Raw genomic sequence first — 26,531 nt, 5'->3', positions numbered from 1 at the left:
GACCCCCCCATGCACATATACTCGGGGGGGGTTAGGGTCAGACCCCCCCCCAACACACACAGGTGGTTCAGGTCAGAGACCCCCCCCATGCACATATACTGGGGGGGGGGTTAGGGTCAGACCCCCCCAACACACACAGGTGGTTAAGGTCAGAGACCCCCCATGCACATATACTCGGGGGGGGTTAGGGTCAGACCCCCCCAACACACACAGGTGGTTAAGGTCAGAGACCCCCCCCATGCACATATACTCGGGGGGGGTTAGGGTCAGACCCCCCCCCAACACACACAGGTGGTTCAGGTCAGAGACCCCCCCATGCACATATACTCGGGGGGGGGTTAGGGTCAGACCCCCCCAACACACACAGGTGGTTAAGGTCAGAGACCCCCCCCCATGCACATATACTCGGGGGAGGGGGGGAGGATCAGACCCCACCCAAGACACACAGGTGGGTGGATAAGGTCAGAGCCCCCCCCACACACACACACACACACACATACACTGGGGGGTTACAGTCAGACCCCCCCCGGCCCATACACACACACACACCCCTAGGTAAATTAGGGACCGAGACCCCCCCACACACAGGTAACCTCCCCCGTGCTGGGGGAGGAGTTGCGGGCGAGAAGCTGAAGGTTCGTGACCGCTCCGCCCGGGCAGGGTCGGGGCTCAGGGCCCGCCCGTCTGTCCCCACGGGTCCCTGCTGGGTGGGGGCCCTTCGGCCGCTGCCGGCCCGGGCGGTGTGTGCCGGTTAAGGACAGGGCCCAGCCTGCAGACACACACCGCGGGGGCGGGCTCTCCCTTCCCTTCCCTTCCCGGACCGCGTGGGGCTGCCGCGCACGGACAAAGCCCCGCCGCCGGGGATGGGGTTAGGGGCAGAGCCCGACTCAGCGGCCACTGTGTAGCAGTAGCTCAGCGCCTGAGCCCCCAGCGCCGTGGGGAGGGGCTCGGATAACTAGCCCCCCCCCCCCGCAGCAGGAGAGGGAGCCCCAGGAGAGGGGCGGGTGGGTTAACTTGGGGAGCCCGCCCAGCGTTACTGCCTGGCCGGGGGGGGGGGGATCTTCTCCCTCCCCCACCCCCACGAACTTTCTCCCTTCCCCCTCCCCGAGTGTGCCGCGAGGGGTCCCTCTCCCCTCCCCGTCACATGGTGCGGGGGAGGGGGGGGCAGAGGGAGACTTTTCTCTCGCCGACTCTCCCCCAGCGCCGGCCAGTCTCCGCTCCCAACTCCTGGAGGCAGCGCGGAGCCGGGCGGGCGATGCGGGCTCCCGGAGCTGCTCTCCGCAGCGGTGCGGGGAAGAGGCTCGGCGGCACCGCGCCTCGGCTGCCCGGCTGCTTCTGAGGCGCCGCGCAGCCCGGGGCCCCGGCTCCACGAGGATGTGGCTCCTCTTCGGCGCGGCAACTTTCTGGGGATTGGTCCTGGCTCCAGGTAGGAGACGCGGGGCAGCGCGCCCCTGCGGGCCGCGCCCGGCTCTCGCACCTGCCGCTTCCCGCGCCGCTCTCCCGGCCGCCCGCTCCCCGCCACTCTGCAAAGTTCAACCGCTGCCGGCAGGGCGGCCCCTTCCCCCGGCCCTGCGCCCAGCGCTCCCGAGGGGAGCCTCTGCCCAGCCCGTGCCCCGCTGGCCGCCCTCCCCCGGCCCATGCACCAGCCCGGCTCCTCTCGCCGGCGGGGGCGCGAGGATCAGCTCCGCTGTGGGTCATCGCTCGCTGATCGCAGTCTCCAGCCCTGAGCCAGCTCCCTGCGCAGCGCTCGCCTCCCTGTCCCCGCGGTCCTAGCACTGGCTGAGGCCAGCTTCTGCGGGCGATTGCCTGGAGAACAGCATCGCTCCGCTGGGAACAGCTCAGTTCGGGGTCCCTTCTACCAGCCTCCGTCCTGGGCGCAGCGCCGGTGTGAACTGAATCGGCGTCGTCAGCCAGGCTCGGGGTCCCCTCTGGCATTTTGCTGCTCCCTGTGAGATGCACAAGGGACCGGCTCTGCCAGGGGTCCCTAGCGAGATGCACAGGGAACTGCCGGGCTCTCTTCGTGCCGCGCCCAGTTCCCTGACATGCCCGGGGAGAGCTCCTCTGGGTGACGACCTAGTGGAGAAGCGGCTCACCTCGAGCAGTCCCTCCCCAGCATGGTTTCCTGCACTTCGTGTTGGAGAAGGACCTAATTTACATGATTGATAAAAGAGGGAAGCGAAGACTGCTTTGCATCTGTAATTGTGCATGGCAAAATAGTAATTAAATCATTTGTAATTAATTGGTAGTTAAGTAAACCCGACGGCACAGATAAGAGCTGAAGCGCGTCTGTTAGCCCGGTTACTGTCCCCCAAGCACGGATAGTTCTTATCCCCCTGCTTTAAGGGGACTCCAGCGGGTAGAGTGGGAGCTGAGAGTGCCGGGTCGGTGGGTAATTGGTATCAATTTTGTTTCAATCCTGTTCTTTGTACTCTGCCCCCTGCTGGCTGCAGCGTTTGCTCTTGGTCCCCAGGGAGTTCGGATCATTCAAAAAAGTTGAGTGGATGGCTAGGGATTGCTTCGCTCATGTAGACTCCCCGTTTGTACATAGTTAGCTGATTATAAGAATCTGGGTATTATGAGGAATAGCTTCAGCTAAATGGGCCAGAGTTGTAGACAAATCTTTTGACAAAACCCATATTTTTGCTTTGCTGCTAAATAGATAGGAACAGCAGAGTGAAGAAAAAATAAATAGCATTTTTGGCATATGCAGATCTACTCTGAGCAAAACTCCGTCTATTCCAGGAATTGGTCTGCAAATACAGTGTTACCAGTGTGAAGAATTCCAGCTAAATAACGACTGCTCTGCTCCAGAGTTCATTGTGAACTGCACAGTGAATGTTCAAGACATGTGCCAGAAAGAAGTAATGGAAAAAAGTTCTGGTAAGAATTTAATAATTACACTCTTCCAGGTTTATCTGGTATTGTTTGGTGCTCTTAGCTGCATTTGTTCATTTTTCTCTAGTATGAATTTTTAGCATAAGGCATATTATGTTATTACTAAAGGGACTTTATCTCAAATTTATTGTATTTCTCAGATATTTTAGGTTAATTTCCTTTAAAATGGAAAATATTGAAACTTACTAGACAAATGTTAATAAAGATGTCAAAATATGGTCTTATGGTCAAATTTAGCTTCACAGCATTGGAAAATTAATAAATTAGTTTCATCTCATTATAGTTAATTACATGGGCCTCTCCCAAGAGATGGAGGAAAAGTGCATTAAATTAGTAATTCCTTCTTTTCTTTATTTACTCCAGCAATTCACATAGAGTAAAGGTTGATCGCATGGGATAGGAAGCTGAGCTATGGGATTTCATCCAGAAGACAGTGAGCAGGGAAAGATAAGCCAACAATAGATTAGGACATATTGGAATTCAAGTGGGCATGGCTGAAAGAATGTATTGGGTATATGGATGTTATCTCTGAAAATTCTTTAGGGGCTCTGTCACTTCTCTAATTAATTTTAGAATACAGTGCACTGCTTTTAGTTTTTTTATTCAAAGATCACTAATATTGTCAAGAGAAAGCCAGCCATGTTTGTTCTTCTCTCCCTAAATCATCTCTGGGCTGGGCTGTAAATCAATCCATTACATCAAATACTTCGAGATATTTTTAGAGATTGTGGGGGCAGGTGTTTTGTATGGTAAACTTCAGGACCCATCATCGTCATCTAACTGGATAAAACGTTCCAGCTTTATCCGAGACTTTTGGGTTGGGCTCTGTGATAGAGGAAACGTGTTTGGCTGTTTGCTATTTCACATAGCCTCCTGCTTGTATCATAGCCTCCACCTGTGAGATTTGCAGGGGCAGAAGGAGCTAGGATAGTACTGGCTCTCAGGAGTTCCTCAAATTAGATATCATCTGCACACTCATGAGTGGTGGTTCCAATTGAAAAACTCATCTACAAAGGGCAGGAATCCAGAAGATGTACATAGATGGGAGTATGTAGTACCATTGCCTTGGAGGGAAAGGATCTTGGATGGATATAGTGGCTCACAGTTGAGGGCAACAATTTATACATGTTGACCAAGGATGGTATATGGGACTGTTTTGGTGTTTATATAAATAAAGCCACAGCCTGTCTCCTTCCAACAATATAGGTATAGCTACAGGACTTGAAATATAAAATAGTTTCCACATAAACAAAGGTGATTAATAATATTAAAATCTTCTACAGACCTAAATGATATTTACCAAGGTATTTATCAGCAACCCTGATCTTGCAGCTAGCCATAGATTAATGCCCTGCAAATCATGAGAAAGTGGTAAAATTGCCTCTTTAGTAAATAGAGAATGCATTGTTGTCATTTGTCCTCAATACAGATAACACCATAACACAGTACTGCACTTATAGCTACTTTGTAAAGTATTGGGGATTTGTTCTGAACAGAAAGAAAAAGATATATAGTTAAGGGAAGATTAGTCGCCATTCAGTAAGAGAACTCAACTTTAAAATGTGAACATATTTTGGATAAACACACGTTTTTCTCTTTACTTCAAACATAGTATCTTCTTTCAAGAAAGGAGTATTTACTCAGAGAAGGTGGTGGAGGTTTGAGACAGTTATGGGTTGTGAGGTGCTTTGAACCTATGCATAATTTTAGACAAATATTTGAAATGCAGTTTGAAGGCTTTGCCACATGCACCCCAAATATTCTATAAGCTTTTAAATAGGTTTGAATGAATGATGTGGAGGAGTTTGAAGTACTATAAAAATCCTATATAGTCAAATCAGATCCCTCCCAGTAAAACACTTTCTTTCCACTTTTATCTCCTTCCCTTTCCACAATATTTTTATTCCAATCTGCAATTTCAAATGATAACAGCCTTCAAAGAAACATCTGTAATCTTGTCTTCAGGTGAATGTTAGACAAAGAAGTGTTTGCAGTCAGACCTCCTTACACAAGGAATGGTTTACTTAAGTGTATAGGTATCCAAAAGATTTAAGTGGAAGCTACTCACATAGCATGCATGTACAACTGATTTGTTCAGATTAAAAAAATCAGATTAACAACTGAGTTTGCAAACTGGCTGATTAAGCTTTTGTGATTATGTTATATTGAAAATATGAATGATTGCGATTAGGTATTAAAAATATATGGCTGCATAAACTTGTCTTCACCACTACAAAGAAACTGGTTTGCAATAGACTAAATAAAGGTAGAGAAACATTTTTAATGAAATGTGCTTTCTATTCTTTTACCTGGGCAATATTACATTGCCTATAATGAAAGTCTCTGGACTGACGTTTGAATTTTCCCATAGATACCTGTCGTGTAGTGAATAGCAGACTACAGTTCATTCTTATTTGGCTTTGTTCTGTAAATGCAGTTCTTATTAGTTTTAAGTTAGAGAGTTACAAGTTCCTGTAAAGAAGTAGATTTTATTTTTAACTTAACTACTCCAAATTGAGTGAGATTTGCTGTACAGGTTAAGCTTCTTTCCTATCTCCTCAGTCAGTTCTAGAAAAGATTGGTAGTAAAGCAAGGAGGATTCAGTTAATCATCTCTTATTGGGTTTTTTCTTGCTGTTTAAATGTGTGTAAAATAAAATGTCTCATTCTCAAAAATGTCATTTAATAATTCAACATTTATTTTATCAGGCTATTTTAAAACTGTTTTATGTGCTTATCATTGAAAACTGATAAAATGAAAATCAATATTTGAAATATTTTTAATAATATTTGAGTTTGAATTTTTAACCCGGTATATAAAGAATATGCATTTGCATTTACTTGTCAGTGTGATCTTGTAATTAGTTTTTTCCTCTTGACTAGATACAGTAAAAGGAGTATAATTTAATTTTTATAGACTAGCCAAATTCTGCCTCTATTAAAATATAGCTCTGTCAGTAAGCAAAATGTTGCATGTTCTCCTAAACCTTATTTAAAAGTTAAATGCAGTATATTGAGATAAAGTTCATGGTCTGAATCAGTAACCTAATGAACCTCATCGCCCATCCTTTGCAACATACATTAATCTAGTTGTCTATTTTGCAGTCAAGGGGGTCACTGATTTACATGCTTGTATACATTATACTTATGAGCTTGTAGGCAATGGCTATTTTCTTACATATTTGTTAGTGGTCATAAAATTGAACCACTGAATTGTTGTTATTAAACTTAATTTCTATACTAAGCTCTCTCCTCAATAATACAAAGGAGAACTGCAATTCTAAGCTTTGTATTGTATTCATTTATATTGTAAATACTTCTTAAGCCTTACTTTAGTCAAGACAAACCACTCCTGTTTAGTTAAGGTAAAGTGAGGCTTAAGCTATGTTTAAAACCTTACTCTACTCAGTCAAAGCATTCTCAGAATTTGGGTCTAGAACCAGTTTTATGAAATGTATTTCATCCCTACACAAGACATTCTAACAATCCTATGTAAAATATGAAATGTTACAAAAATCCAAGTTAAAAAAGCACGCTTTTGAATATCTTGGATTTTCAAAATAGTGATGAATCCAGATATTGAAATCATTCATATTTAAATCAGATCAACTTAAGCAGTACCAATCAGATGTTTCCATTAATGTCACAAATTAGGTCTATTTCCTAATTAAAACAATAATAAAAGTGGGAAGTATTTGGGTGGGGAAAGCAGTTAAGCATGTACCTAGATGGGTGACTATACTGAGCGAATATACCCTCTTCTCCCACCCTCCCCCAACACACACGGTCTCTTACTATATCAGTTTGTATTGCAATAGAACCTAGGTTTCAGAGTAGCAGCCGTGTTAGTCTGTATTCGCAAAAAGAAAAGGAGTACCCGTGGCACCTTAGAGACTAACAAATTTATTTGAGCATAAGCTTGCGTGAGCTACAGCTTACGAAAGCTTATGCATCCGATGAAGTGAGCTGTAGCTCACGAAAGCTTATGCTCAAATAAATTTGTTAATAGAACCTAGATAACCCATTCAAAATGTACAGAATTGGAGACCTCATGAAGTAAATGACAAAAATGTTCCAAGTTTCAGTACCATTATTTATGCATTTTGCAAGACTAAGTTTTAGGTAGTAATGGAAGATGTCTTCCAATGGGAGATGCAAAAGAGCCATATTTTACTACAGGGAATGCACTTTGCCGACTAATTACTTAACCTAGTCTTTAAAAAGCATCAATACTTCTCTTCTTTATAGGGAAGAACTGTGAGCTCTGGAGGAGGCGCTGAAGCCCATATCAAATACTTTTGATGCCACAGAAACTAACATCAGGGATAGGTTTTTAAGGTTAGCCTTCTAGTTGAAGAAGCAGCTGATGTTTGCAAGCAGATTACATAGATGAAATGTTTGATGAATGAGAAGCGTTCTTCATTATATTAATTCAATTTGCAACTATTTCAGGAAAACATTGGTAACTGATTTGTTTTATTTATTTATTTTTTTTTTTACTGATTTTGAGCACTGAATCTACAAAGCTGCTGCTTTTCAAAGTGAAGGTGAATACAAGAACAAAGAAACCTAAATGCACACTTCTCTTTTTTGGACAGAATGAAATGTTTCGGCTATTCGTGTGTTTATTATATTTAAATAAAACAAATTCTAAGAAATACAACTTTTCTTCTACTGGTGACGAGCGACCTGACCACTTGGGACTTAATGCAAAACCCACTGAAGGCAAGGGGAGTTGGTCTTTCCACTGACTTTGATGGGCTTTGGATCAGGCCCGTAGTATGCAAAAAGATGCAGAAATGCAGCAAATACAGAACCCAATCTGTCTCCAAATGGAGAAAACAGTACAACCATCATCAAAATGTGGTACAAGGCAATTTCCTATCACTATAAATAATGGTGTTTTTAAAAATAGAATAAACCCAGAAAATGAACGGAGTAGAAGGAAACAAAGTGTGAGGGGAGAAAAATCAAAGGAGAGAATTGGAAAATGTAAAATCCTTAGACCATCTCAATGCTCAGTAGCTATAACAGGCTACTGAATTTTTAAAACAAGGCTTCATGCTCTTGCTACATCTGTTATGTAGATCTTTTTTTCACTGTCTCTGTTACACCATTCACCTATTATCTGCATTAGAAATGCCGCTTGGAAAAAGGCAAAAAGAGTTTTGCAATAGGCATTACAAAATAAGTTTCTAAAAACCCATCTTGCTATCTAGAGAAATTTAGGTTATTTATAAAGTTTCCCTGTAAATGAAGTCACCTCATCAATTCAATACACCTGCAAAAAAAGGTTCTCTTTTTTCTTTTTCTTTTTCTTTAATTTACATTGGCATTTCCCATGCATGCACTTGTATAGAACACTGCAGTATAATTAAAGCAATTACTGTAATTGTACACTTAAAGTAGTGCCTAGGAACATGATAAATCATTTCACTGGTGAATTTTAATTGCTGTTTCTAAGGATCTTCATGATACTGATTTCCAAGTCCCTCCTTTCATCAAGTAGAGGGAAGCTGATAAAGTTCTACCACAACTAGTCCTACGTTAACACCTTCACCTCTGGTTTCTTTGCTGCCAAATTCAAGTTGCACCATATGTGGTTCTTAAGGGATAATCAAGTATATACTCCTCTCCTGCACATGCATAACTGTCACGACCTCAGGGGTTCCCCTGGGGAAGGCAGATCAGCACTGCATGTTGCTAACACTGTTGCTAGCATCGCAAAGCATTTTGGGGAGGGTCAAAAGTGTGCGTGGGGAGTAAAAGATTCTTTTTCAGGCTGCAAGAGGCCAAAGGGGGAAGGAGAAAGAAAGCAGAGAACGGGTTAACTCAACATTGCAGCTAGCAAACTCAGTCGGATGATAAGAGCTGGCCCCAGTCCAAGGTCATGGTGCTAGATGAAATATTATCTCACCCAGCCACTGCCAGCCATGAGAAAAGAAAAAGTACACTGGACCAGGGCTGCAGAGATGGAAAATACAGGTGAGACAATGACAGGGGGAGCAGAGCTTCGCGTCCCTGGAGCTGTTGTGTTTTAGTAAAGCGAAGAAGACCACAGAAAGCCAGTTTGTACTGGCGCAAAGAGCACCAGAAACAGAGGTCACGGAATGGAACACCCGCAAAGGAACCCAGGTCTTAAAACCCTCCTGAGAGCTGGAGTAATTTGGAGATCACAGCAGACCCCGGGACAACCTGGGCCCAGGACATAACTCCCGTCCACCCTTCCTCCTCTTCTGCTTACGTTACACCCAGGCTTGGCCAGCCTTGGTAGAGCGTGTGTGAGTATGAAAGTGGGTTAGGGCTTGAGGCACTAACACTTTCTTCCTTCCTCTGAGTAACATGGGAAGCACCCATCACTCTCCGCTGTTGTTTTATTATTTTATCAATAAAGCTTTAAAATTTAGACACTTGGTGTGTTACGTCATCTCCTCCCTTAATGATCCTGTGGCCTCAGCCTGATCACCTGACGCCTCAGGCAGACTGACAGATTTCTGTTACCGCATAACTCCCATTGACTCAAGCAGCAGTTACACATTGTTATCAAAGGGGAGAGTGTGTCCTGCGTACATTTATTGACAAAAGATTACTATAGCCAACAAAGTTTAAACACCTTCAGAATCTCTCTAGACATTACGGTTTTATAGGTAATGGCTATAAATCTTCTTTAACTTCATCTTTATCACTTAAAAATTTACAGAAAGGAATATGTACCAATTCCTGCAGTGGTTTTTTTTTTTTTGGGGGGGGTGTTTTTTTGGGGTTTTTTTTTTTTTTTAGAACAATGTCAAAAGTGATTAAGTTTCAGAGTAGCAGCCGTGTTAGTATTCGCAAAAAGAAAAGGAGTACTTGTGGCACCTTAGAGACTAACAAATTTATTTGAGCATAAGCTTTCGTGAGCTACAGCTCACTTCATTTGGTGGAAAATACAGAGGGGAGATTAAAAAGTGATAAGTCTTTTTGTTTTAATAACTCAATGGAGTTGGGAATAAGGAGGGGAATGAAGAGATGCACATATCTATTTTGATTTTCAAAACTAATATAACACTTAAGACAATATATTTTATTAGTATTTTTCAAATGTATAAAGCAACTTAGTGCATGACATGGTTAGCAAATAGCATCTTGTTCTGCACAGTTAGATGCTGAACAGAATCAAAGCATAGTAACCAATATCCACAACACCTAGATTCTTTTTGTTGGGGTGTGAATAAAAGCTTGCATATGAATAAAAGAATTATAGTGTATGTCATTAACTTTCACTATATGCTGTAAACTTCGAGATATATTGTGTATATATCGTGGATATATTACCATTCAGAAACTCTTTTCAGATGCCAAAGCTGAAGGGCATGTTCTCTTATTAATAAATTGCTTTCTATCTTTCGGTTGCCTATAACACTACAAAATAAGCAGGAGATAAACTGAATTAAGTATATTAGATAAGGTGAAACCATAGAGAGTTGTGTGTGTGTGTGTGGGTGTGTGTGTGTGTGTGTGTTTTAAATACAGTAAAGTAATGATGGAGCTAATTGTGGACTTCAAGTAGTTTGACTTGAAAACCATGAAAAGGATCCAATTGCAAAAGTGATGAAGTGTTGTATTATTTTAAGGAAGTTGTGATATCTGGTCCAATAAATTTCATTTCTCATAGGACATGGACAATAGCTTTTTATGTTTTTCTATTTCTGAGCTTGTCTGAAAAATATGTACAAGGATAGGATATGGTGCCCATAGGCTGGTATCTCTGAACTCTGTCCCTTCAGAGTACCATATCGTGCCTCACATTTCACATATAAATGAATCTGAATTTCAAAAACAATTTCCAGTGACCTGCCCAGATTTTTCTCTAACTCCCAGGGAGCTAAACACAAGCAGGTATATTTAATGACAACAATGTAGTTATTTTCATTTTATAGCAGGGACATCCATTGGCAAAACAGAGTAATCACAAATGCTGCATCCATAGTACGTGGCGTTCTAATGATGGTATTACCAGTGACACTTTCAATTTGAACTAAAAATCATTTTAAAACCCCCAAACCAATGGCCTCATCCTGCTAACATTGAAGTCAAGGACAGCAGGATTGGATCCTAAAATGTTAAATATCCAAAATCAATAGCAGAATATATATTTAGATTTAAACCATAAATACATACTTTAAACAACAATATACTCATAAATTAGGTCCTTCTTTAATCCATCAAGACCTGAATGTAGGTTTCTGTGTTAAACTTCAAGAGCTGACAACGTCAGCCCCAGTCCTGCAAATATGTATACTGGCAAATAACTGTACGCATGCAAATAGATACACTGAACTCAATAAGGCTCTCGAAAAATATATGGACTATTCACATGCTTAAAGTTATTTATGTGTGTAAATGTTTGCAGGATTGGGGCCATTTAACATTCAGGGAGCCATAGTCCTTATGCTATTTTAATTCATTTCAGGGAATTACTACTATAATCAATACGTTCAAGTAAAATACTAAACTCTGATCCTGAAAGGTCAGAAGCCTGAGTAAATTTCCAATACTGGAAACTGGAATACATTTTGATCTCAATATCTATGACACTTCCCTACCATGTAGAAAGAAAAGACAGCTGACGACTGCACAAGCCAACTGTACTTGAAAAGTTGTACAATTTACTACTTTACTGCTAGTGCACACTAAATTGTAAAGATGAAACAGATACAACAGCAGAAAATAAAAGGTTAAGATTGGAAAATGAAAGCTGAGGTTTGACTGGAATGCAATTGTTTTTAATCCATACTTGGCATTTACTTAAAAAAAAAATCTGTCTGGTAATACAGAAAAACCAGGTGCTGCTCTTAGACTTTGCTAATCAATGCATATTTTAGTAGTTTAATGACTCACTTGTGCTTTGTGAAGCTGCAAGCAATAGGATGGATTTCCCTGGGTCATTATTTAAAACAATATTAACAAGCCTGTTTTGCTTTAGACTTCCAGTGCCATAATTGGAAGGTATGATTTGATGCCATGTTCTCTTCAATATTGTAAAATAAATCACAGTAATCCAGTCCCTTGTTCACTGTAGCCAGCAATTATCCTGTTTTCATCTAAGAACATTTTCAGTTCTACATGACATGGTCATGGCAGAGAGGTCAGAAAGCATGTAATCAAGCATCTTTTTTAAAAAAGACATGTGTTGTTCAAAACCACCTATTACTGTATTTGCACAAAGGATTTAAAAAAACAACGCCGTGAATAAAACAAAATTTTTAAAATACTTGCTGCAATCATTCTAAGCATAAATTGAAATTGTATATGAAGAACTATTTACTACTTGTCTACACCAGGAGTTATTCAGGACACAGTCAAGAATAAGTCTGGAATGAGTGTCCACACTTGGAGTTATTCAGAAATAGCTATTGCACTTTAAATTCAGACCCTGCCTTAATCCAAATTAACACTCAAGTCATGCAAGCCCTTAGGAAGAAAACACTAAGATAATGGATGTAGTTTTCATAACTATACTACGCTATCTCAGAATCTAATTGTGGATATACTTGCTCCTTAATACATTTATAGGGTCCAATTCTGGAATCCTTACTAGTGTAATGGAAGGGGGTATGCAGGGCCTTGGTTCTAAAGCATAGGTCTTGGAGATAGAAGAGCTGAGTTCTGTCTCTGGTGGTGCTGCAGACTTCAGATCATTTAACCTCATGCCTCAGGTGCCTCCTTATAAATTGAGGATCACAATTAAATATAGTGAAGATTAATTAGATGTTTATTAAATCACTTTGAGATTCTCTCATGGAAGGTAGTACATAAGTACAATTGTTATTAAAACCTAATTAACTTCAGTGTGAGTTTTGAGAGAGTAGGGACAGCAAAATTAGTCTAAAATGAAACAGCACAATTTAAAGAGCCTGTGTGTAAAATTAAAAGCCTGCCCAGTTTTCATCTCTTCCAAGCAAGTTATTCTTTCTTAGAAACAAAGCAAGAGCACAGGTTTGAGTCTTTTATATGAAGTTATTGTAACAACTTCAGCTTCTTGAATATTAGTCTAGTTGCACATAAGCAAGTTTTGAATACATGATTTCTTTTCAAAGCATAATGCAAGGAAACATTCCTTTTCCACCTGTAAGATGTGTCACATTCTAATACGTGTAGAACCTTATTGGATCAAATATTCATAAAGACTTTTTCTATAAATTGGAGAGCAAAATCCTAAACAGACGTGTGGCATCAAATCACTGTATAATGAATCCTGTGAACAAATACTAGATAAACAGGGATGCTTATGTGACCGATGCCTGCTGCGTGGGGTGTTCTGTCCTCTTCCAGTGGCACTTAAACCACCTAGAGAGTAATGAGTCTGCTACAACCTTGACTAAGTGGCATGTGGCTTTTAGCTCATGCAGCAGAGACTCATGCACTAAGCTTCAGAGATCCCAGGTTCTATCGCTTCCGCTGAAGACCAGGGTTTGTCAGTGTTACACTTAGCTTTACAAACTAGTGAGTGGAGGAAAAGGCGCATATCAAAGCCACTTAGTCTGTTACAAAGGCTGTCCTAGTTAATCTGTACCAGATCCTCCGCTAGAACAGGATAATCCTATACCCTAATCCTTTTGTGCCTTTGCAGTCTGTTTTTGACCATCTGTGGATGTATCAAAAAATCTGAACTCAAGTCCTATATTTCAAATAAATCAAAAATCATATTTAATTAAATGATATACATCAAAGATGATATTTATTTAATTCTGGCATTACAAGAAGGGTGGGATTCACAAGGAAGGGGTGCATAGGCTGAGTGTTGCTATGCCTATCTTTTAGGTTCCCTGCCATCGAGTGGAATTCACAACCCTGACTTAGGTGCCCAGGGTCCCTATACAATGCATGGGGAGAGTTAGGTGTGTAAAAAAAAGAGATTCACAGAAGTCAGCACACTGAGCAGGGAGCTGCCAAAACCCAGCCCTCAAAGGAACTTGGATGCCTAACTCCCCCCACTCGAAAGTCACAGTCCTGAACTGTCTCCTGGCATTCAGGGCCTAAGCCAGGTCAGCCCTTTTTCAAGAACCACTCCAAGCACCCATTAGGCCTGCAGGTAGGATATGGTGATGGGCTCCCCTAATACCTAGTGCAAATCTGCATTCTACCTGAGCAGAGCAGGGACCTGAAGACAGGCTCCTAGTGAGTGCTATGGCTAGTGTGGGCAGGGTCTTGCCTGTGGAAGTTGTTTCACTTTACATACATTACTTAAATGGTCATTAGGTCAGAGTGGGACAGAGACTCCATAGCCCAGCGGTTAGGATACTTAGCTAGGCTACGGAAAACCAATATTTAAGGCAATAATTACTCAAGTATTGTATACTCAGAAATGCAGCAGACACTGGGCTGAAATGCAGGACTCACACAATTTAGGGCAAGAACTAAAGAATACCATATATACAGTTGAAACTGCAGAGAAAGTGTAGGTAGAAAGACAAGACATCAAGTCTGAGTGCTTCAAAAAAGCATGACCGTACAGATTTCCCAAGACCCCCAAAATTAAAAAATTCAGAGGTACAAGAGGTGAGGCCATTTAGGAGACTGGTATAACAAAGGTGACATAAAAATGCTTTATCAGCTTATATACACTGTGTTAAATCTTGTCTTTATGAACAAATGCAATAACATCTAAGACAGACTTAATTAATCATGAACGTGTATCATTAAAGTGAGGCTAATTATTATTACCTGTTTCACACAGTGTGTGCACGTGCAGCAGATTCAGATGAGCTTGACTGAAGCAATAAATAATTTGCAACCTTTTTGGTAAGCACCAAATGCAAGAATATGGCAGAAACTTTCCATGTGTTGCTTCCTTGTGTCTCCTCTTCTTTACAAAACCCTATCGGAGGAATAGTTATCTAGGACCATGGAGAAGTTCTTATACTATACTATTTGATAGCCCAGCAATTAGAAACATTATAATGCAAAACATGAATTGGAATTACAGAAATGTCTATTTTAGGACATATTTAATTTAATCTAGGGCCATTTCATCTTTATTTAATTTTGTTTTTAGGCCAGATTCCCAAAGGCATTTAAGGCCACAAACTCCCACTTCAGGTGCTTAAGACCAGTGTTTAGTCACCACTGGCATTTACAAACCCCTCACTCAGCTGCCATCTAAGTCTGGATGTATCAGTTTCTGCAAAAATTCTCTAAATACCAAAAATGTTTCCTGTAAAAGTGCCTTAGGTGCCTAGATTCCAGCCACTGGCCATGCACACTGCATCTTAAGCAGGTGCCTGCATATCTAACTATTGCCTAAGCCCCTGCAGGATTCTCAAATTAGGCATTACCATGTAGCACCTGATCAGGTAGGTGTGCTCAGTGCCTGCCTAACTCTGCATAGAACAGCCTTCTTGCTGGGGAAGGAGGGGAAGAGCAGCTCCTGATACCCATCAGCCCAGTGGTTACAGCATTCATCTGGGAAACCCCAGTTTAAGTCTTTCTTCTGTCTAATGAGCCGGGATTTAAACATGGGTGCTCTAACCACTGGACTATAGTTATTTCACACTTCCCCTCTCTGGCCCAATGACAGCTCCACATCAGATTAGTCCAATGGTTAGGGCACTCACCTGATGGATGCCCCTTCTCATCAGGCAGAAAGAGAAATTGAATCAGGGTCTCTTACATAGAATCATAGAATATCAGGATTGGAAGGGATCTCAGGAGGTCATCTAGTCCAACCCCCTGCTCAAAGCAGGACCAATCCCTAACTAAATCATCCCAGCCAGAGCTTTGTGAAGCCTGACCTTAACAACTTCTAAGGAAGGAGATTCCACCACCTCCCTAGGTAACGCATGCCAGTGTTTCACCACCCTCCTAGTGAAAAAGTTTTTCCTAATATCCAACCTAAACCTCCCCCACTGCAACTTGAGACCATTACTCCTTGTTCTGTCATCTGCTACCACCGAGAACAGTCTTGATCCATCCTCTTTGGAACCCCCTTTCAGGTAGTTGAAAGCAGCTATCAAATCCCCCCTCATTCTTCTCTTCTGCAGACTAAACAATCCCAGTTCCCTCAACCTCTCCTCATAAGTCATGTTTTCCAGTCCCCTAATCATTGTTGTTGCCCTCCGCTGGACATTTTCCAATTTTTCCACATCCTTCTTGTAGTGTGGGGCCCAAAACTGGACACAGTACCCTGGATGAGGCCTCACCAATATCGAACAGAGGGGAACGATCACCTCGATTGCCCTCGATCTGCTGGCAATTCCCCTACTTATACATCCCAAAATGCCATTGGCCTTCTTGGCAACAAGGGCACACTGTTGACTCATATCCAGCTTCTCGTCCACTGTAACCCCTAGGTCCCTTTCTGCAGAACTGCTGCCTAGCCATTCGGTCCCTAGTCTGTAGCGGTGCATGGGATTCTCCTGTCCTAAGTGCAGGACTCTGCACTTGTCCTTGTTGAACCTCATCAGATTTCTTTTGGCCCAATCCTCTAATTTGTCTAGGTCCCTCTGTGTCCTATCCCTACCCTCCAGCGTATCTACCTCTCCTCCCAGTTTAGTGTCATCTGCAAACTTGCTGAGGGTGCAATCCACACCATCCTCCAGATCATTTATGAAGATATTGAACAAAACCGGCCCCAGGACCGACCCTTGGGGCACTCCACTTGATAGTGGTTGCCAACTAGACATGGAGCCATTGATCACTACCCGTTGAGCCCGACAATCTAGCCAACTTTCTATCCACCTTATAGTCCATTCATCCAGCCCGTACTTCTTTAATATTGTCGGAGACCGTGTCAAAAGCTTTGCTAAAGTCAAGAAACAACACGTCCACTGCTTTCCCCTCATCCACAGAGCCAGTTATCTTGTCATAGAAGGCAATTAGATTAGTCAGGCATGACTTGCCCTTAGTGAATCCATGCTGACTGTTCCTGATCACTTTCCTCTAAGTGCTTCAGAATTGATTCCTTGAGGATCTGCTCCATGATTTTTCCAGGGACTGAGGTGAGGCTGACTGGCCTGTAGTTCCCAGGATCCTCCTCCTTCCCTTTTTTAAAGATGGGCACTACATTAGCCTTTTCCCAGTCATCCAGGACTTCCCCCAATCTCCATGAGTTTTCAAAGATAATGGCCAATGGCGCTGCAATCACATCTGCCAACTCTTTTAGCACTCTTGAATGCAGTGCATCCGGTCCCATGGACTTGTGCTCGTCCAGCTTTTCTAAATAGTCCCGAACCACTTCTTTCTCCACAGAGGACTGGTCACTTCCTCCCCATGCTGTGCTGACCAGTGCAGTAGTCTGAGAGCTGACCTTGTTCGTGAAGGAAGAGGCAAAAAAAGCATTGAATACATTAGCTTTTTCCACATCCTCTGTCACTAGGTTGCCTCCCTCATTCAGTAAGGGGCCCACACCTTCCTTGACTTTCTTCTTGTTGCTAACATACCTGAAGAAACCCTTCTTGTTACTCTTAACATCTTATCTCATATGAGTGTCCTAATCACTTGGCTAATGAACTTCCAGCCCAGATTTAGGCATCTAATTCCCTTTGAGGGGCAGGGCTCATGACACACCCCTCTCCTTGGCATTTGCTACTGGGCTCTATCACTCTATTGGCTAGTTTAGGCAACTCCTAGCTCAGCATACTGTGTTTTGTGGATCCCATTTAGAGGTGTCTAATTCTCCCCACACCGTGTAGAGGGCACGTGGGCCCCTAACTCAGGGTTTGTGAATTATACTGGTATCAGCACATCTGAAAGTTAGGAATTGCGTTGCTTAATCCCCTTTGTGAATCTAACACTTTGTTTCTTGAAACCGTTCTCAATCATTGCTATTCAGTAGGCTAATATGAACACACGTTTGTGCCCAATAGTGCTCTCAGAATGGTGTGTGTTGGTAGAATACTGGATTGTTTTAAATTCAATGTTATAACTGGTCTTTTCTATACTTGAATGGTTCCCAATTTTTGGTTGTCCTGTTGCTACTTTCTGTTATTGTGTATGAGCTTTTCTTTATGCTGTGGCTGAGCTGTTCTGCCATAGGCTCTTTAGGCAGTGGCCTTACCTTCTATTATGAATCAAAAGCACTAGCATATTCTGGGCAGTGCCAGACAAGTAAATATAAGAAAGGTACATTAAAGGCCCACAGAAACTAGTGATACAGCAAAGAACAAGACATAGAAAGCTTCCTTCTGTGCTCCTGCAGATGCAAAGTACTTTTTGTTATGCTGGCTTGTTTTTGATAGTTTATTTTTAATATAATAGAGGTACTAAAAAAACGCCTCCACAGAGCTGGAATATACTGCATTTTTTGCTCTATGTTGCTCACTGTGTGCTTCATATGCAGCATATGAAGTCCATAGGGTAGAAATGCGTTGTTTACCTTATTTTGTGGCAAGAATAGTAGCATCTTTACTCATAGTCATAAAATGTGATTGTGCAGCTACTTGGTACAATAGGCATTCATTTATTTCAGTGATAGGGGAGACAGTCCAATTTATGGACAGGTTTCAGAGTAGCAGCCATGTTAGTCTGTATTCGCAAAAAGAAAAGGAGTACTTGTGGCACTCAAATAAATTTGTTAGTCTCTAAGGTGCCACAAGTCCAATTTATGCAATATAGTTGTACAGGCTAAGATGTGTATAGGGCATGAAATAGCCTCCCTGTGGAAATTCCCATTGCTGTATGGAAGGACGACAGGAACACCATGCTTTAGAGACCAGAAGAAGATTGCATTACCACATATGGCGCTCCATGATTGCCAAAACCTCCAACTAGTTCACAGTCTATGAATGGTACATGCAACACTGATGTATGCAAAGGTTTGTTTGAATGGGTTTTCCCCTCTACATTTTATTGTGTTGTTGGACCTGGAAAACGCTAAATGACTTGTCTACTGGCCAAGTATGTCTACACTACAACTGCTGCAGCTGTATCACTGTAGTGCTTGAGTGTAGATGCTACCTATGCTGATGAGAGGGATGCTCCTGTTGGTGTAGGTAATCCACCTCCCTGAGAGGTGGTAGCTGGGCTGACAGAAGAGTTCGTCCATGAACCTAGCACTGCGTACACCGCTGGTTAGGTTGCCATACCAATGCAAGTTCCTAGTATAGACCAGCCCTTAGCTGTATGCAGTACTGTATAGAGTAGAACAAATAAGATTTCCTGTCTCAAAGAGCTTATAGTTTAAGGGCCCAAGTATAATCCTAAAGTAAAGCCAGAGACATGCAATACTACCATCCCTAAACAGTTTTGAACCCAGGTCCCCTGACACTGTTTTAGACATAAAGACAGACCCTGAGGGCCAGCGCCATGAAAGGCCCTTGACTCTCATTCCCATTTTTAGGTACCACTGTGCTCTCCCTATTCAACTGCCACCGAACCCTGTAGGAATCCCAGCTTTGGCTTGCAAGCAGAGCATATAAGCAAGCGTGCAAGTCTGGGAGATGTCTAGCACTGTGAGAAGATGGCAGCTTAGGCCACACACTCTCATTTGTATTTATAGTGGCTACCTTAAGCAGCTTTCCACCTAGTATGCTGGCTTCTGCGGATCCCATTTTCAGGTGCCTGTCTCTCCCTATGTACTGTATTGGGCATCTAGGCACCTAACACAGGCTTTGTGGATCATGTGATTTTCAAATGCTAAGTGTTGCAATGGCTAAAACCCTATGTGGCTTTAGGCCTAAAAGATGGGTAATATACAAGAATGTACAAAGAGGCAGGGGTGCCTTCCACATCTACCTTTTCAGAAAGCAGATGAGTGTTCAAAAGTGGGGGGTTTTTTAGGGCAAGAGTGAGGGTACTTATTGAAAATTTATTCGGAATTTATTCCGACTTCTTATAAATGTGGCTGGGCTTGTTACACATGGACTATTGATTAGGATCTTAGGAAATCACTTTTATACACATTATTAAACTTCAATAATGCTGCATTCCTTCCAGTCTAGGTTTGATATATTTCATAGGATACAAGATGTATAGCACTAAGTACTCCACTCTTCCAAGCCCGGTTGGTCAACCTAATGTACACCAATGCAGTACACTTGTCAGCCTGGACCTGCTACTCTAAGCTTTGTTTATTAAAAAGCCTATCAGGAGCTGTATGGTTTTGTAAATCAGAGGGCAGAGTTTACATTCCTTTATTTTTGGTAAAAACTCAAAGCAAATCCAGACGTGATAAGCCATGTGAGAGATAGGATTGACTTTGTATATATGTTATTGATACTCAGATGTGGATACTGGAACTGAGCTCATTAAGTGAACCTTGTTTGTTCTGTGCACCAAAAGAGGCAGGGATCCTGTGGGGGAAAAAATAATATATGATCATGGTATTAGAGACTATATCATACCGCATAGGCACAAGGAGAATGAATTAAGGCAGCCTTAAATTTGTCATGGCCCAGTTTGAGTGCTTGACTTTGCAACCTTCATAAAGTTCTTTTAATGTCATTTTTGTATAATATATAACAGAGCCTTAGAGGAAGGAGCAGGGGAGGGTGGGGAAGGTATATCTCTTCTCAGTGAGTGGTGGGGTGGGTATTGTTTTAGACCACCTGGCATGGTCTAAATTTCTATCGAAACATTGTTTACATTGTAAAAATATTAGTTGACCACCAGAATTGTCCGGGACCTCTAAACTCAAGCTGCTAACATATCTCCTTTGCAAGGGGGGGAAAAAAATCATGGGGCAGCAGTCTGCTTACCCACTGTAGTAATTTTAAAGAATAAGCCCCACACAGATGTGGCAACTCCCTTTAAAGGTGGTGCATTAAATTGATGATGTATTTGTAGCTGAACCAATGGTATCCATTACTGAGCAGTGAAATCTGTGATGGTAGAAGACAGTATTGTCTTCAGCTCCATTAGCGGGTGGGGGGGGGGGAAATTGTTCAGGAAAGATATTTCCAACAGTCATTTCAGAAGGGGTGAAGGAGGACAAAAGAGGATTTCCATCTTCACCACCTAAAAAGTGAAGTCAGAGGAAAGACTGCTTTGAGGTATACAAGCAATAAGGCTTCTAGAGGTGGAAAATCCAAAAAGGATTACAGTTATCTAGCCTCTAATGCATAACAGTTACTTTTTAGAAACAGAGATCAGCTAGCCAACTAACCTTTCTGGAGGAGGGTTATTATTTTTCCTTGAATCAAAGTTTGGATATAGAATATAGAAAAATTCATATATTCATTCTATATTCATATTCATTCTACTACCTCAAGAAACCAGGACCAAAGAGGTATGAGCTAGTCTTCTATAATAACCATCTCTAAGATTTCTGTGATTCAGGGCTTCATAGCTTTTGCCCCAACTTGAACCAAAAAGGTATGGGGAAATAAGAGTCGTATTTAATTAGAAGTTGAGCAAGAAGAAAGTAAATCGCCTCGATTGGCAGCAATTTTTCCTATTTTTCAGCCTACTTGCTTATCTTTATTGTATCTTGTGAAGAAGGATTACGGTATGCCAAGCACAGAAAAAACCTTTTTCCATACAAGTTGAGTTGCTACCTGACAACTCCTAGAGTCATCTTGAAAATGCAGATAATTTCTATGTAACAGCTCCTTTGAACACAGATCCATCTGTACTTTTTTGTTTATAAAAAGATACCTGGGATGTGGAGAGATCTAAAAAAGCCAAAGAACTGCCACAAACACAACTATAACAATGCTGCACAGTTTTAATTATCTAAAGAAGAATCTGAGTCTAATTCAGATTACTGCTACTGCAGCTGGAAGTGGGAATAAACAAACACTCATTGGGGAATGGAATTCTCTATTGGAAGAAACAATCATGAAGACGCTACAAGAGATGAATGTTACAATGAGGCTTTATGGCCAGTCAGATTATTCGTTCTACTTAAGCATGAATGTGTTCCATCTGTGCATGAAACTACAGTACTAGAGTTTAAAATTCCACCTGCCCTGCAGGAATTTAGGGTTTGTTTTTACAGGAACTCTATTGTTCAACTGAATTCATGCTGGAGATAAGAAAGCCATTGATGGCAGTTGAAATTAAGGCTGTAGGTGTATATGATCTTCATGATTGAGGTCTTCAGAGTTCCCTGGTGAAAATTAGGATGCTTCCATTTGAGGCCATGAACAAACTGTTCACAGTAATGAACCTAGTCCTTCAGTCAAAGCAACACGACTTGGAGGCTCCATCACATCAGATACCTAAACCATAAATCACTTGTGGATGCAAGTCATGTGAAATGGAGAGAACCATCTCAGTCAAAGAAAAATGCTCAGCAGCAGAAGAAAAACTATATATAAACAGAACCAAATCATGCACCTCTGTTACTAACATTCTAGAAGCTTAATAGTTAGGCAGGGAAAAATCCAGCTTCAATGTTCTTGGCATGTTCTAAATATAGATGATTGGATGAGCCAGAAGCCTGCCGAGGAGGAAGAGGACTCATCACCAAGGTCTGATCTTCTGGAATAGAAATGGGAAACACTCAGCATGGTTGTTCTCATTTAACACTGATACAAAAGCAGTGATTTCTCAAGAACTAGAGAAAATTAGCTCTAGCAATGGCCATGCAAGTAGCAAGGCTGGGACCGGGCTTTTGCCCTTCAAATGCTGGAGAATAAATTTGGACAAAGCAACTCAGACATTTTTATTTTTTTTTAAAAAGATTGGGGTGCCAGCATAACAAACCTACATGGGATAACACTCTTAGAGCTCCTGGAGAGGAATAATCTATTTCCTGGGTCACCCGCATGCAAACCTTGACATGAGTTTGTGAAAGGAAAAAAAGCCCTTGTAAACAAAGTTTACCCAAAATAAAGTCTGTCCTTAAGGCAAGATTCCATGGCAGCATCAATAGTCAAAGATGAAACCAACATAGTGGGTGAAATCTTGGCTCCAAGCAGGTCATTGATTTAATTAAGATCAGAAGAAGAAGATAAGAATTTTCTGTAGATAACTTTATATTGGCATCGATTCTGAAAGTTCCATTACACTAGAACAGTACCAGTTTTGGGGCAACATGCAGGGAATTGATTAAAATAAGACCAATAGCTGCTTTTCCTCTCTAAGCAATATTGCTGAGCGTAGAAAATAATTTCCCCCGGGGCACAAACCAAATCGACTGTGCACTGGGGGGAGGTTCACAGCAAGTGGGGGGAAGATGGCTTTGTTCTGCAGTAGCTATTACTGCTTAAAGTCTCTACTAGACTGTAGAACTAGTGCACTGCTCTCTCCCTTCTCCCCCCCGTTCAAATGGGATTTAGCCAGTGGACCTACATATCATAGCTGGCTATCCACAAGCCACACTCCCACCTCTTTGGCCTCCTCCCCAAGCTTCTGCTCTCCTAGTGCTCGGCCTCAAGGAGCCCTTATTGGGCTGTGATTCATGGTGTACGTGGACACACAGTTCTTCCAGTGAATCCTCATATCCTTAACTCAGCTCACCTAAAAAGGAACTTACCCACAACTATTAGTGACCCACCCACAGGGGCCGGGATTTAGAGAGGGTTAAAGATGTAGGCATGTCATTTTAAAACTATGCTTAATTCCTTTCAAGTCAGTGGAAGTTAAGTATGTACTTAACTTTAAGTATCACTTAAGTGCTTTCCTGTCAGTTAATTTGGTTATACATAAACGTTTATGCTTCAGAACTGTACATTATGGTTAGCACAAATGCTTAATATTGAGCATTCTATTATAGTATTACTGAGGGGGCCTTGGGTAGGCAAGGCTAAGCAACAACCCAGAGACACAGCTTTGACATCTTCAGTTTCTGTGCTGGGAAGCAGCATGATCAACTCCATAGGAGACCTGAATTTTAACCTCGACTGTCACTGACCTGCTCTGTGAACCTTAGCAGGTCACTTCACCTTTCTATGCATCGTCTGGAAAGTGGGGATGCTGATACATACTTGCCTTTATAAAGTGCTTTGAGTTTTACTGATTAATGCATAATATTTAAAAAAAAACCTCTTAGAAGTAGGGAGGTCAAGTGATTAAAAAAATTAATTGCGATTAATCGCACTGTTAAACAATAGAATACCATTTATATAAATTTTTGAATGTTTTCTACATTTTCAAATATATTGAATTACAACACAGAATATAAATTGTACAGTGCTCACTTTATATTTATTTTTGATTACAAGTATTTGCACTGTAAAAAAAAAATAGTATTTTTCAATTCACCTAATACAAGTACTGTATTGCAATCTTTGTCATGAAAGTTGAACCTACAAATATAGAATTATGTACAAAAAGACTGCATTCAAAAACAAAACAAAGTAAAATTTTAGAGCCTGCAAGTCCAATCAGTCCTACTTCTTGTTCAGCCAATTGCTAAGGCCTGGGCTACACTGGGTTTGAACAAAGATATGCAAGTTTAGCTACATTATTCACATAGTTGAAGTTGAAGTATCTTTAGTTCAACTTACCTGGCTGTACTCACAGCGGCGAGTCAATGGCGGCGGCTCTCCAGTCGACTCCGCTTACTCCTCCTGTGGATGTGGAGTACAGGCATCGATTTGGGGGTCGATTTATCGCCTCTAGACAAGACACGCTAAATCGATCCCTGATAGATCGATCACTACCCACCGATCCGGTCAGTAGTGAAGACGTATCCTAAGACAAACAAGTTTGTTTACATTTGCAGGAGATAATGCTGCCCACTTCTTATTTATGTCACCTGAAAGGGAGAACAGGCATTTGCATGGCACTGTTGTAGCTGGCATCGCAAGATATTTACATGCCAGATGCGCTAAAGACTCATACGTCCCTTCATGCTTCAACCCCCATTCCAGGGGACATGCGTACATGCTGATGATGGGTTCTGCTCGATAACAATCCAAAGCAGTGCAGACCAACGCAAGTTCGTTTTCATTATCTGAGTCAGATGCCACCAGCAAAAGGTTGATTTTCTTTTTTGGTGATTCGGGTTCTGTAGTTTCTGCATTGAAGTATTGGTCTTTTAAGACTTCTGAAAGCATGCTCCACACCTTGTCCCTCTCAGATTTTGGAAGGCACTTCAGATGCTTAAACCTTGGGTCCAGTGCTGTAGCTATCTTTAGAAATCTCACATTGGTACCTTCTTTGCATTTTGTCAAATCTGCAGTGAACGTGTTCTTAAAATGAACAACATGTACTGGGTCATCATCAGAGACTATTATAACATGAAATATATGGCAGAATGTGGGTAAAACCGAGCTGGGGACATACAATTCTCCCCCAAGGAGTTCAGTTACAAATTTATTTAATGCATTTTTTTTTTATGAGTGTCATCAGTATGGAAGCATGTCCTCTGGAATGGTGGCCGCAGCATGAAGGGGCATATGGATGTTTAACATATCTGGCACAGAAAGACCTTGCAATGCCAGCTACGAAGTGTAATGCAAATGTCTTTTCTCACTTTCTGGTGACACTGTAAATAAGAAGTGGGCAGCATTATCTCCTGTAAATGGAAACAAACTTGTTTGTCTTAGCGATTGGCTGAACAAGAAGCAGGACTGAGTGGACTTGTAGGCTCTGAAGTTTTACATTGTTTTGTTTTTGAGTGCAGCTATGTAACAAAAAAAAAATCTATATTTGTAAGTTGCACTTGCACGACAAAGAGATTGCACTACAGTACTTGTATGAGGAAAAATACTATCTTATTTTTACAGTGCAATATTTGTAATAAAAAATAATATTTACCTTGATTTCAATTACAACACAGAATATAATATATATGAAAATGTTGAAAAACATCCAAAATATTTAATAAATTTCAGTTGGTATTTTATTGTTTAACAGTGCAATTAAAACTGCGATTAATTGCAATTAATTTTTTTGAGTTAATCACATAAGTTAACTGTTATCAATCAACAGCCCTACTTAGAAGCCAACACACTATACTGGTGGGCATGTTATTTCAGAGTAAAGAAACTAAGAGGTAAGCGGTTGAATGCGCGTTCGGGGCATTTTCTTCTTTGGCTAGGGCATCCCCTTTCTTCTCAGACAGGCAGTCTTTGCCTATTAGCTTGAACATAAAAATCAAAAGGTTATGGGTGGGATTTTAAAAAGCACTCATCAGTGGCCTCACTTTGTTCCTACTAACATGAGCACTTTTTAAAATCCTACTTGTGTATCTATAGAGGAATGAGGTTTTCATTAATCTTGAATGCATATAACATTTACTATACTTCCACCCCTTCCTCTCCCTAACCTTCCCCCAGATAAATTGGGCCAAAAAAAAAAAAAACCCAAGGATTCACAGCTGTACTATGTACCCTATCCAAATTTCTGTCATATCACAAAGGAAAGACCCTTGAAGTACTGAGTGGCAATAGCTGTTTATTTTACATCCTATAAAATTTTTAAAATACAGGATTGTGTGCATTAGAATGCAGAGTGTACTGTGTTTTATTCAGTTAAAAACAGTTCGAGATATTAGCTTTTAAAGGAACACCTTCAACTTTCAAAAAAGAATCTCTCTTCAAATTGTTTTTACCCTCTCCTAATATAACAACTTGAACTGAACAAAATTAGAGCAATCTGTTTGTTGGTTTTCCTTGTGCATTGAACAGTGCTTTGTGGTTAGTCATTTTCCCCTCCCAAAGTCAATCACTTACCCATCTTTGTACCTTTTTCCCCCCCACAAAGCAACAAGCAAAAGCAACATTTTTAAAACATTAGAAAAAAAAAAAACTCGAGTGCCTTTTGAAA

At 41.4% G+C, this 26,531-nt stretch overlaps 1 protein-coding gene across 1 annotated transcript in view; it reads left to right on the top strand.

The window, feature by feature from the left end:
• Positions 1-675: 675 nt before the first annotated feature.
• LYPD1 (LY6/PLAUR domain containing 1) overlaps positions 676-26,531 on the top strand; it is a 28,806-nt gene continuing 2,950 nt past the window's right edge. The window contains exons 1-2 of the mRNA XM_038422628.2: positions 676-1,426; positions 2,743-2,880. Coding sequence (XP_038278556.1) covers positions 1,375-1,426; positions 2,743-2,880 — 190 coding nt within the window. The 5' untranslated portion in view covers positions 676-1,374. The remainder of the gene's footprint in view (positions 1,427-2,742; positions 2,881-26,531) is intronic.

This window comes from Dermochelys coriacea, chromosome 11 (genome assembly GCF_009764565.3).
Source record: "Dermochelys coriacea isolate rDerCor1 chromosome 11, rDerCor1.pri.v4, whole genome shotgun sequence".
In the NCBI taxonomy this organism is placed as follows: domain Eukaryota; kingdom Metazoa; phylum Chordata; order Testudines; family Dermochelyidae; genus Dermochelys; species Dermochelys coriacea.
This window is presented reverse-complemented; position numbering and strand designations above follow the sequence as displayed.